General features: G+C 41.7%; 1 protein-coding gene across 1 annotated transcript in view; it reads left to right on the forward strand.

The window, feature by feature from the left end:
• LOC117252770 (protein unc-13 homolog B-like) overlaps window positions 1–14000 on the forward strand; it is a 125112-nt gene that overhangs the window by 25607 nt on the left and 85505 nt on the right. The window contains exon 8 of the mRNA XM_078170490.1: window positions 1495–1645. Within this exon, the coding sequence (XP_078026616.1) occupies window positions 1495–1645 (151 nt within the window). The remainder of the gene's footprint in view (window positions 1–1494; window positions 1646–14000) is intronic.

Here is a 14000-nt window from a genome sequence, read left to right on the forward strand (position 1 = left end):
AGTAGCGGTAAGCCTTTCCTCCTGCGGGCAGCTGCCTGTGTCTCACTCCTTCTCACCCTGAGTCTGATTCTGCAGCTGCCTGTACTGGAGAACAACGTGAAAGTGAAGAGTGCTCCCTTTTCAGCTAAATCTGGGAGCCCCAGAAGTGGTGGTTCCCAACTGGTCCAGCCACGGGGTCCAGATTTTTCCTTAGTCGTTAGTTCAAGCTCCAGGCAGTTTAATCTATTCAGCGTCATAATAGCTTTTGGCCATGTCGTTGAGCTAGTTTGCTGTCTCTTTTGAGTATCTGTCCATTAGTCAGTCACTCTACAGCAGGAAACAGCACTTCAAAATAAAAGCTCTGTGCAGGAAATGTACTATACTTCAAAATAGATTGTGTTTTGTGCAAACTTGACATGTTCACCAGTCTCTCATAGTCCATTCAGATGGACCCGCGACCCACCAGAGCAACTTTCTCAATTTACAGCTAAACAGTACACTAAAATATGTTTCTGAAAACAGAGCAGAGAAATAGGCGAATCTTGATTCATATTTGATCAGCGCAGCCTATTTTGCAGTTTGACCACAGTTCACGAGCAGTTGGTTGATTGGTCGATTTTGTTCACATGCTGTAAGGCCATTGGAAATGCTACAAGGCAGCAGAGTAGGCAGAGGAGAATTTCATTTTTCTGTCTCATCTGTCTCATTTAACTCCGTGTGAATAAAGTGAAAGTTTCAGCTACTATGACAAAAAGTTCTTTTTATAAAAGTTCACAACTACAGCTTTAAAGATACCAATACATTTAACTGGCAGAACCTCCAGGGGAATAGACATATTGTTCATGGCCACACAACCGTCCCTGCTCATTTTTGCACAGTGGTGTGTGCGCACCCAACTGATAGCAGCCAGAGCTGGCCATTACTGCTGAAACAATGTCCAATGTAGCATCCCAGCTGAACAAAGCAAATAGTGTCAAGCAGACAAAGACAAATGTCATGAAAGTAGCTTTACTATACCAATGAAGTATTGCACTTCCTAACAGTCTGTCTGTGTGTTGAGTTGTCTTTATTACATCGCTGCAAAAGTAAATTAGTTGATGCATGTTAAAGATATATACTGTCAGTAATATTAAAAATGGGTATTTGTACACTGGTGATCAACTGTTTTGACGTCATCTCCACTTAATCCATTTTTGTTTCCCTCTCTCGTCTCCAATTTTGCCCAACCCTTTCCTCCATCTGTCCGATCTTTCATCCTCCTTCTTCACAATCTATTTCATTCATCCTCCTTCCGATCTCTCTCTCTGGCCTCTTCATGTCTTCCTCTCAACCCCATCTTCCATCTGTCTCCACCTGTCTCATCCTCCCAACCTCCTTCCCATTCTCTCCATGTCTGTCCTGCCTTTCTTTTTAACTTCTTACTGCTTTTTAAATCTTCAATCTTTCTTGCTTACCTTTTCTCTCGCTGTCTCTCTTTCTCCCGCTCATGTCTATCTCCTCTCCTTTCCTCCTCAGCCATTTCTCTTGCCTGTCCTCTAAGTACATGCTGTCAGGGGTGCCGGCAGTGATGAGCACCCTGCTGGCCAACATCAATGCCTTCTACGCCCACCCAACCGCCTCCACCAACGTCTCTGCTCCGGCTAGATTTGCAGCCTCCAACTTTGGGGTAAGTGACCACCAGACGCAATAAAATAAACACAGATGAACACTGATCTCTGCAACACAATCTGATGAGTAAAGACCATTTGGCTGTATGTTTTTAAAGCCTGTTGATACGTAGATTCAGTGCAGACGCAGCTCTCAGGTGATGATACAGTGGAGGCCTTTAACGCACTTGGATTTGAGAACAAACTGCTGAGACATCTCAGCGTAAAATAAACAACTATTTTTGGTAACATTTTATGAAAACCAGTTAGTGCCTCAGCTGTCTGTTTGGCTCTGAGTTAAGCTTATTAGGATCCTAATTCATATATAACAACTTACTATCAATAGGCAGTAGTAAGGAGGTTATTGAGGGAAAACTCTCAGTAGCTCAGTAGCTGTTAAATATGGTTATGCAGAATAAGGCCCAGATCACTCAGGAAGTGTTTGGCGGGTTGCAAAACTCGAGGTGCACCACACTGTCTTCTTTTTTTTTTTTTTTAAATTGAATGCCATTTGTAAAATAAAAAATGCTTGCTGCACCTTTTTTATTGTTGCCAGGCAACCACCCCATCACCTTCTTACACTAACCTTCCCATGTGATCAGTCTACCATTTTTTTTAATTTCCCAGTAATTAGTGTGTAGTTGCTGACATGTTGAGGCAGAGGGTACTGTCTGTAGCTCTGGTTGAGGGTGAGAGGCTGTCAGCAGATAAACAGAGATTTGTGTGGGTACATGAGACCCTAAAAAAGAGGGTGGGTCATGGGGAGTACCACCAGTTGGTCCAGGAGCTTCGCCTCAATGATGGACGTTTCCAGCCATATTTCAGGATGACTCTACCTCTCCGCTACCGCCAGTTTTTCCTCCATTGTTCACCAACTGTAAACTTGTTGTTGTGACCACCACAGAAGGCCCACCTCTCAAATCATCTAATTGGACAATGGGAAAAAAAAGATGACTAAGTAAGAGATGACATGGAGCACTTTTTCACTCTGAGTTGAAATTTTTTCAACTCCAGGAGTGCAGAGCGCTCCAGCAAAAAAGCCAGGGGCCTAGAGCACAGAAACAGGTGCAAAGCAACACAAAAACAGTAAGCAAAAAGATTCTTCTTCTCGTTAAAAACAATCACAAAAAGCCCCCTCCAGCTGCTACTGTAAAACTCTTTCTGTGCGATTAGGGCCTAAGGCATTGATAAGTGCTCTGTAATGTCTAATAAAAGTCCAGCATGGTACTTAGGTAATGGTAAGTATGTGTACCTTAATATAAAATGTTTCCCTATTTTTTATTTTGTATTGCAGTGGACAGGAGACAGATTTGATAATCATAGAGTTTCAGTGAGAAGCAAAGTTTTAGACAAGTAGTTTTAAGTACTTGCCAGATCATTAGCATAAAATTAATCATCTCTCACAGAGAACTTCAACAAATCTAATTCTGATGGGACAGAAATGAAGTTATATAAAGATAAATTATACCCAAACTTAACCATGTCAAATGAAATCAGTCTGATACTGCATGACTGTAGTTGGATGTTTAATACTTAAGTGACAATCTAATATAGCAGTTCGAGTGTTTCTCTGGGCTCATTTTTGGAGCATTTCTTCGATGATATATTTGAAGTAAAGATGCAACATTGTAATCAGCAAACTCAGGCTGATTTCAGATCAATACTCCAACATAAACACCTCGTAGTCATCAGTGGCTCTTTGTTGCATGTTGCCAAAGAGAAAAATATTTAATCAACAGGAGCGCTTCGTGGAAAAGAAGTACAAAAGAGGCAAACTGATATAAATAAAGGATGGCTTAGTGAAAGTGTAGAAATGGTAACATCAGTTTGATTAAGCTACAGTTAAATAGGGGTGTGCCATATCATCTCGTTCATGATACTAGGGGTGTCATTTTTAATATCATAGGAAAAGTTCTCGTGATTTTTTGACTTGTTGACATTGTTATTACCGACTCCACAGTGGTTTCAAAAAGAGGAGCAGCTTCAGTAGTGTGGAATAAACTGTGGCATCCTGAATGTTTTATGAACAGCCCCGGACTTCTCAGACTCTTTTAGTAACTTATCGCTCAGAGGCAGCTCTGGCAGCAGCACAGCGTCTCTCCCTCTCCTCTCTCGCCGCGTGCACACAGGAGTCGGTGTCGTCAAATGATTTTGTCAAAAACCTTTGGTAATGTAAACCTATGTGACGCTCACAGCTCAACGATAAACTCCATATATGTGAATGTGTGATAGTTAGATATCATAACAGCCTGCCACAGGTTACAGCGTGATGATTAGAGGAGAAATGGCAGAGCATAAATGTCCAGGTGGAAAAAAAAATTTTTTTCTTAAATAAATTATATATTTTCGTCAGTTGTCATATTGTCAAGAATAATTTTAGGGCCACCCTCTTATAAAAAGATGTGGATTGATGGCCGAACAAGACATTCCACTGTGCCACAGCAACCCTTGTGATCAAACTATACATTTTAATCTAAAGGATCGATGGGTGGTGTGCCTACTGAAGACAGCTGCAACATATCTCATTTTTTAGTTTTGTTTTTTTAGCCCTGTAGCTCCCACATCCTTTTAATACTTACGTTGTAGAGAAGTAGCTGGTGATATATGATATGATTTTACTGCAGGAATATCAATATTGGCTGTGGTGTGGGCCTGGGGGGATTAAAAACCCTGTAACATACACCAAAGTGCCAAATATTAGCTCGCCAAAAGAAGAAGTCTCAGGCATATTCCAGTATTTCTCTAAAAGGTTATGGGCTGGCTCGTTCTCTCTCCATTTCTTTATGTACTGCATCATCTGTGAGTCACAACTGATTTCTCAATACCGCTTATCTGATTCTGAAAAAGCCTCGGAAATGATTATCCTCACAAATGACCCTGACATGAATATTGGTTGCACCAGTGACATATGATTGCCTTGGGAGGAGCTGCATTATTCTTGGTGGATGACATTTGTTGGTCTTTACAGAGCATTTTAGATATATAACAACATTAAAAAAAATCAAGGGCATGTTCAGAATCAGCTGGCACTCAAAGCATCTCTTTCTGATGAATTCAACGTTTACCTTCCAGCTGCTTTTACCCAAACAAAATGCTCTTTCCTTCTTGATATGATTATTTCAGATTACACAAATAGCTTTTAGTCACTGTAACGACACTGATTTAAAAAAATGGAGATAGCATTCTCTGCAAGCCCCCGTGAAGAGCTTACAGGACAATTGGATTTCAGGCTTAAAGCACAGCCCACACCCACCATGAAGAGGAGAAATACACAGTAAGACACAAAAGCAACAAAAGAGCAGACATTTATAGAGGGAAGCATGACTGATACTTCATCTTTTACAGCCAAGAAATGTTTGAATTAGTCTTAAAGCTACAGTTTGACCTAAAATAGGCTTCACAAAGGCCCAATTCCATTTGTTAAAGCCTACTTACCCCTACCTCTTGTTTTCGAGTGCCCCTTTGCCCCCTTGGAACAGAGTTAGAAGAGGTAGTGGTTGAAATCTTTCTCAATGAAGTTCTTAACTCACTCACACACCAATGGAAGCATCATCAGGAGCGATTTGGGGTTCAGTTGCACCAGGATACTTTGACATGCAGGAGGAGCCAGGGATCGAACCTCTGATCTTCCGATTGGTGGACGACTCGCTGTACCTCTGAGCCACAGCTGTGGAAGCTGGAGTACACGGAGAAAACCCAGGCTGATAAGAGGAGAACATGCAAACTCCACACAGAAAGGGCTCCCCCACCCAGGGTTTGAACCCCCCACCCCAGGTTAGAACTGGGAACCCCCCTACTTTGAGGCAACAATGCTAAACACCACTGTAGAGATACCCCTGTGTACCATACCACCGTGTTGTAGCACTGTACCACGATTTCACAAGAATTCATAGGGCCCTATTTAGATGGTCTAAAACGCGAAGTGCCAGGCATGCGGGCATGGGCATGTCCCAGTCACTTGCTAGTTAGACAGCGCATTTTTAGACTGTGCGCCATGGCGGAGAGTCTAAAAGGGTTGGACTTACTCTGTGAATTAGTCATGGGTGTGTTTTGGGCGTATCATTCAATAAGCCAATCAGAGTGTCACCTCTCATTCCCTTTAAAAGAGGCGCGATTGGAGCGCATGGCGGAGAGCTACTTAGATGGCGGACCTACATAGGCATCATTTAGTATGGCAAAGTATGGCAGCTGCCATACCTTGGAATCGGGAGAAGAAAAAAAAGAGAGAGGTTCTGTAGTCATCTTACTTGTGTCGTGGATGTATTAAAAGACGTGTGTGTGTGAAACAGTGCACTGTTTACTCCTGAGGCGCACTGGCTGGTTGTTTTCATTGTATTGCACTTAAATAGGTCAATAATACGCTCATCAGTGAATACGAGTGTTATTGAATCAAATTGTTCGCCACTTCGCTCCTCCGTGAGTTATGAGTTATGTGAGTTATCTATGTGTTGTAAAAGCCTTTTGCTCTGCTGCTGTAGACAGCCTGTCTAAATGATGTCTTGAAGCTTGTCTGATTGTATGTGGGGTTTTTCTTCATGTCGGCATGTAAAGCTTGTATTTTCGGTCTCTGGAGACACTCCAGTAAATTCGCCTATACAGTATTGTACCAAAGTGGCCTTTGTTTTACTGTGTTTCATACACCGGACCCCTTGGTTATCTTCTAGAAATGAGCTTGTAATTCATTTATTTTCTTTATTTTCTGTGAAATTAAACACATGACTAATGATAATTAAACATCCGCTCACTGTCCGTGGTGCTGAAATTTGCGCCGAAATAGGTCCGATGTCACTGCTCTCACCAAGTCGTGCATTACATGCAGACATGAGGTATTATGAATGTGAGAAACAGCTTCATGTCCTTTGAAACAGTTTTCAATAGCATAATATGTACTTCTGACAGGTCAAAGACCAAAGTGAAGTTTTATTTAAGTTCATATTTTTGAAACTCCATCATCAGTAGCTCTGTGACGTCATGTCATATTGCCATACCTTAGCTTTTGCTGAAGCGACACCCCAAGAGTGAGCGTTTTACAGCTGAGGAGACGGATCTCCTCGTGCGGGAGGTGTTGCCATGATTGGTCAGATAATTTCACAGTTTCATTTGTCATTATTACAAATTATGATGATCATTATTACTGCGATTAGATCCTTCTGATTAATGACTGACCATTAAGACGTGTTTCTGATAAATATTTTAATGTGCACAATAATAACCTTTCACATTGTAATCATATTTTTATTTGTTATCTTTTGCATATGTGTGGCTGCTTCATGTGTGTCTGAGCAGAGTGTGCATGCGCGTTGTGCACCCGCCTAGAGACGCATATTACTAACATGTTTAACAGCGAAATACTGCGCCATTGACTTTAGACCGGGTTTTTGTTGGTCACTGGCGCATTTGCTTTTTACGTCATCTAACTAGCAACGCGCCATGACTGCGCCTGACCACTCCTCATTTTTAGACCAACACACCCAGAGAAGCGCAAGTTCATTTGCTAGTTAGACGACGAGGGCGCAGGGCGTGAAAATGACAACTGCGCCTGCATCTAAATAGCAATGACACTTGCGACATGGATTATGCGCCCTCTGCCGTCTGCCTTACACCATCTAAATAGGGCCCGTAAAGTGGAACCAATCGGTACATTTGTGAAGTTACTGTCAATGGTGCATGCCATTGCCATAGTTAAAAGATGTGTCTAATCAACTCACACTCCATCAGAGTCTTCCCACAGAAGGTGACCTGGTTTGTCTGTAATACTTTAAGCCTTGTAGAGACCTATTTCACATAGACATCCATGACAGTGACCTGACCAGAGCCAGTAGGTGTTCATTTATGTGGCTAATAATCTCCCTCATTAAAAGGTAATGTCTTATCACTGTGGGACCTTAGGAACAGTTCTGAACTTTGCGGTGGCCCATATTCGGCCCACAGGCCCCTGCAGGAGCCACAGACAGGGGGACAATGACAGTTAGAGGCCAAGCTTAATGACTCCTGGGATCTTTGCCAATAGTGCTGACATCAGTTCCCCTACCGGTTGCACTCAGACTCCAGTGATATACGAGCAACTGCAGGCAGCGTGCTCTTGCTTTAATGGGTCAGAGGATGCAGGCAGACTAGCTCTCCCTATGGGGCTACCACTGTGTGGGTCTATTTCTGGGTTGGCAGCTTGGTAACAAGCCCTGCTGGATAGGTTGATAAGTTTATTTGTCTCATTACATTTTGCTGAATTGAGTTGTTTTCTATGTGGGTATCTGGGTAATTCATTCGTTTCATTAAGCTGTTCTCTCTCTGTGTTTGATCACAGACAGCATCAGTAACAGTTTAATGACTTGACAGTAATTAATGCATGACTCAGCTTGAAATAATGTATAAATTAATGCATGGCACATCATACACTCCAGCACAGGAGACCCCACTCTAATTAATGACTAAGTGGCTATTAGGTAATGTTTTGATTTCCCACATAAAAACAAATTATCCTGAACTGACTTTGTTTTAATACGCTGATAAACGTCTGAGCTCTAAACCTTTTATTAAGGTATTACTTAATAACAGGGAGGGCGAGGAAAGTTTATTTGTGAAGCAATAAGTCGATTCAAATGCTTTACATACAGTAAACCATAAAAAGTATGAAGGTAAATATAATAATAAAGAAAATATAAAGAGATACAACATTGATACTCAACCACTGATCCATGCCAACCACAGTTTTAATTAAAATCTAGGCAATGAAAAATAGAGTATTACTGTTGTATGCACAGATTTGTTTGCTTTCATCGACCTTGTACAAAGTCAAAGTAACAAATAATCATAAATAGCCCAGTGTAGAGCCACTTTGTTGTAACACATTTTAACAAATGTTTGTTTAGACCTCTTAGTTGTGTTGATGTGCAAAGACTTAAATGGCTGTGTTTCCTTCATTATCAGTCACAAAATGTTTTGCAGTTAGACGGATTTTTTTTTTTTTTTTGGTACAAAACGGTTCTTCTGATGTGAAAGGTTGCCGACCCCTGTCCTAATTGAAGGTAATAATGATGAAAATACTGATTTTAGTTGGTTAAACCTGACAAGATAGACAAAAGCTAGTAAGCAGCATTTCAGAAAGAATGTTTTCTAAGGTACTTTGTGCATCACTGCCTCCACTATCACTGGTGTTACAGTAGACATAATTTGAGGGCATCTTTTATTCAGCTCTTAAAACAGAAATTAAGGAGATATATTCTTAATTTAGTTACTCAAAGCTAATTCAATAAAATTCAAGTAAACGACAAGTAAAAGTATTGATACCAATGGCCTATAGTGCATACTATTAGAGTTGGGAGCTTTTGTTGTGTGTTATCCTAACTTGCTCTCTTACCATGTTTTCTGACGTATATCAAATAAAAGGGAAAATGTCATAAAATAATATGTACACATACACTTCACCACTTTGCCTTTCTGTCAGACAACCTGTTCCAGCAGGGAAGCCGTTAACAGCTTTAGTTCCCCATCTATACTCTTGTCAAAGTCACCAGAATCCACTGACAACAAAATATATTTTAGTCCACTAAACACAATAGCTGCTGGTCTACCAGCATCTACTGTATGTGATACACTGTCTATGGACAAGTACCCCATACAGCCCCACTTTAAAAAATCTGAACTATCCCTATAAAGGGGTCACTTTTTAATCAATAATCTGATATCCATCCATCTATATGTCTTTGCTGTAATCAATACCTGTTATAAGGATGATTGATTTTTATTCCTTCAAAGCTGGGATAGACATAATTCTTTTGTCATCATTAGGCAAAAATCCCATAAAAAACTTTGAGCATATTGTAATTCAATTGCTCTAAGAGAAAACTAGAATTGTCCACCTGCTCTTGGCTCTGTTTTCAGGCTTTAGAAAATCTAGCCTGTGATGGGAGACAATGGCCAATCACAGGTCTGCTCAGAGAGAGGGCATTTGTCTGACAGTAAACGCAATAAAACACATCAGAATCTACAAAGTGTTTCAGAGATGGAAAGAAAATGCTGGCAATAGTTTAGCCTTCTGCCAACCAGAGCCAAAGGCTCACAACCGTGGCTTTAAGTTCATGTTTATATAGCTAATGTTAGCTGCAGCCTCGAAAGACGGTGTGTCATCTCAAAGGGCTTTACAGGCCCACAAGTTTGCAAAACAGGAATTGACCCTTTGCTAAGCCCCGTCCCTTTTGGAAGGTCCAACAAGCTGTCGCAGTAAGCATGGAGCCCACACTGTAACTAACTGCACTGCCTAAAGAAATATAATCATATCTGTGGGAAACTGAAACAGTGATTCCAGAGAGAAGCAGACAGAGGGGTCTACAGTCTGTGTTTGAAGGATATATCCAGGATGTCAAACTGACTCAGCAGCAACAACAGGTTAAAAAGACAAAGATAGTTAGAAGCTAAAGCCGAACTATAGGCTACAGATCACAGTGTAAAAGTGAACCACCACATCACTGCTGATCACCACACAAGACAATGAATATAAAGGGAAACTTTGCTGATATTGAACCAGCTGTGTGGCATCACAGTGCGTGCAGATGAACACTGTGTGGCTTCAGCCCCGTGCCGCTGCCGACCGCTGGTCGGGCAGGGATCTCCAGGGGGAGTCAAACAACGTTCATCTTTGCACAATGTGATGACACACAGCTGGTTGAATATGTGCAAAGTTTCCCTACTTCCCTTCACTGGTTCCTGTACAGCAGGGTCGCTCTTTGTTTCACTGTTATAATCATTAAAAAGCAAAAGCAGCATGTGTATACATTCAGTAGGCTATATCTTCAGTAGCTAGCTAGCTAACCCTACACTTTTCAGGGTTTGATTTTGGTTTGGAACAGGGAAGAAACGTATATCTTTTTCCAACCTCTCCAGGTAACGAGTATCATTAATACACGACGTGCCCCAGGCACAACATTTAGCTCCAAATCCACAAAACCAGCCTGGAAATGAAGGAAATCTGAAACGACTGCATTAGAGTCAGTGGAGCACAGCTGTGTTGTTGTCAGACACTGGTCTGAGCCAACACGATGCTGCGTTATGAGTGGCCAGTCTGCCTCTGGGGGCGGGACTTGTACAGGTTATCGTATGAGTGGCGTGCATATGTGCCAAGCTTGTCTGATGGGAGGGACTTAGGTCAGAGAGGGCAGAGCTGCAGGAGGAGTGTGTACTTTTTTTGTTTGCCTTTTCCAGGAAACTTCTTACCTCAGCTTTAACTCCATTTTTAAGCTTAGTTTGCCTTTTATTCATGAATCTGAAAGGGATTTTTTTCTACTCAAATTACAGTCGATGTTTTGATCAAAGGGTATTTTGCAACAATTTCAAAAAATTAATTTTTTCATGATTGATGTCTTACATTTGGTCTCAGACTGAACAACACACAAGCAGCAGCCGGTGATGTTATTTGTTTTTTTACCATCTGCTCGGCCACAATCTGTCTGTCTGTCTGTGTCTTTCATTTGCCGGAGCCTGTTTTACTATCTCTTCTTCTTTGTCTTCTCTCTCTGGTGCTGCTGTTCAGACCTCCAAAATCACACATTATTTCCCTTCTTTTGTTTTTCTGGTCTTTTATTGCTTTTTTTGTTTTTGCTTAAATGTTGAGCCAAGCCAATTTGAATGTACTTGTTGCCATGGCAATAAGGTGCTAACTAGTTTGTAAAACTTCCTTTCAGCATTTTCCTACCCACCCTCGTCTGTGTCTGTCTCCTCACTCCCCTCTCCTCTGCCTCATCCCTGAGTCCGTCTGTAAAAGATGCCGTCAAATCGATCTGTTCTTCCTCTCCATAATTCATCGCTGAGATCACGTCATCCGCTGACAGTTTTAGTGACACTGTCTGTTATGTTGTACAGGTGTGTGGGTGTGTTTGTCTGCCTCAGACTGTGTGTCTGTGCGCAAAAAGCAAGGAGACTACAGACATGTTAGAATCTCAAACCTCCCCTTATTCTTTGGGAGGAAGCTGTTGATGCTACAGTAAATTCTGCCGCCAGGAACAAACATCACTCACCGGGTTCTTTTTGGTTGTTTTTACCATAAATTACTTTCCATGGGAATAGCTCCTGAACATGTACAGTGTGCTCCCTCTCAGCAGCCCCTTAGCCGTTACACACCTTCACACCTGAGAGCTCTCTAGTTGTCAGCTACAGGCAGTGCTGGTGAAGCTGCTGTGAATATCAAGTCAAGTTTCAGCAGTATCTGAAGCAAATCTGAGCAGCAACAGAAGTGTACTTACAGTTCCTTAAGTGCTTCAATGAGCGATGCCTGCTTGTTAAAAGCTCTTTGATTCGTTTAGGTTAATGTGGAGTGTAAAATGTTTTATACATGAATGCCTGTGTTAATACCGAAACCTAGATTTGCTCTTTTGAAGCGGCTCTTTCATCAGGGTGACTGCGTTTCTTTCTTGTCTGTGCCCATTTTGTATTTCTGTGACTTGCCTTCAATATGATTACACCTGTGTGGGAGACAAGGTGTTGAAGCGTTAGGTGTCAAATATGACTAAGCAGCTCAGCGCAATTTTGCTATACAGAGTTTAGGGAGTTCAGATTGGCACTTGTGTTGCCTGCAGTCAGAAACATATGCCATTAAATGCAATATGGTGGGTGCTGATTTGTGCAGGCAATGTGCAACCTCAAAACTGTCTTTTTGTGGATTATATGTTGCACAATCTGATCTACAGTAACACTCTGATGAAAAATATAGAATGCAACTGGGTAACATTTTGTTTTACCCACAATGTCATTATTTCCTAGAAAGGAAGTGATACGTAATTGATTTCTCCCTGAAAAAGATTGTGCATCACTATTTGTTACAGGCAAAATAGAAACATGGTTCGACTGGTACACTTTAATTAATTCAATTAACTGCTAGTGTAACCTAGAGAGTCTTTCAGTCAGTGCACAGCAGGTCAGCTGAACATATGTCCACAGGGAAGCAACATACAACACAATAATACATTGATATTTACTTGGGTTTAAATGGATATATGTCATTAAACTTATAGTGGCTCTCTGAACAGACTTCCTCTAGAAACAAAAACTACTTACAGACTCAACACAACTAACTTAACTGAAAGAACTGTCTCAGAACTTTTGCTTACTTTGAATTAAACCAACACAACTTGTTCTTTACAGGAAATCTCCATGGAGATTATGAAGAAATTACACAACCTGTCAAATAAGGTGTTAATTGTCTTACATGTTTCTTTTGTCAGTGATTTTCATCTTAAATGAAGTGACTAGAATGGACACTGACTCTGTTTACATGCACAAACTGTTCTGTTCTCTATCATATATAGACGATCTCCCCGCCCAGTAGTTAAATCATAACTATGTGAATTATGCCCATAGTATGATAATAACCTCCTCACTCACAGAACCAAGGTTACAATGTAACCAAACAATTTTTATCCTTATTCCAGAAAAAGACAAAATTTCCACTAAGCCTTTTACATGGCTAATGAAAGTGAATATTTCATAGATATTCCTGTTGGCATGCTCATTACATACTCCGATTAACGTTCCCTAACATCGTTTATCACGTCAAAATGTGAAAAAGTGGAACGGCTGTCGCATGTGCCAAGATTTTCAACCAGTGGCAGACGTGTTCAACATGCAGACACAGCCTCCTTCTTTCATTCCTTCAACCACTCTCTTGAAAAGGTTGGTGTTACGATATTTGCGAATATTCTCAAACCTGTTGACATCCAAGTCTGTCAAAATGTTTAAAAGGCTGGAGCCCATCCCAGCTGTTGTTGGGTGAGAGGCGGGGTACACCCTGGACAGGTCACCAGACTATCACAGGTAAAGGTAAAGGTAAAGGTAAAGTTCCACTGATTGTCACACACCTGAGTGTGTGAAATTTGTTCTACGCATTTGACCCATCTGAGGGAGGGATGAGGGAGCGGTGAGCAGCAGCGGTGCCGCGCTCGGGAATCATGTGGTGATCTAACCCCTGATGCTGAGTGCCAAGCAGGGAGGCAATGGGTCCCATTTTTATAGTCTTTGGTATGACCCGGCCGGGGATCGAACCCACGACCTCCCAGTCTCAGGGCGGACACTCTACCACAAGGCCACTGAGCTGGTGACTAGACTATCACAGGTATGACACAATAGCCCCTTTTACACTGCCAGATTTTCCGCGAATGTTGGGCCGTTTTGCCGGCAAGCTGCGAGCGTTTAGACACACAGAGCCGGATTAGCGAGTTGATCCGAGGTGCCCAATTTTCTCCCTCGTAGGGTAGACATATTGGCGGAACCTTTTTGGTTTAAAATGAACGAGGCGCCCTTCCGCCATGGGAGGGGCTGTTGATGACTTGTGGGAGGAGCTGTTGATGACGCCGCACGTGTGACCCACTGGCGGTGGATAAACAGGAA

Source organism: Epinephelus lanceolatus, chromosome 9 (assembly GCF_041903045.1).
Source record: "Epinephelus lanceolatus isolate andai-2023 chromosome 9, ASM4190304v1, whole genome shotgun sequence".
Lineage (NCBI taxonomy): Eukaryota > Metazoa > Chordata > Actinopteri > Perciformes > Serranidae > Epinephelus > Epinephelus lanceolatus.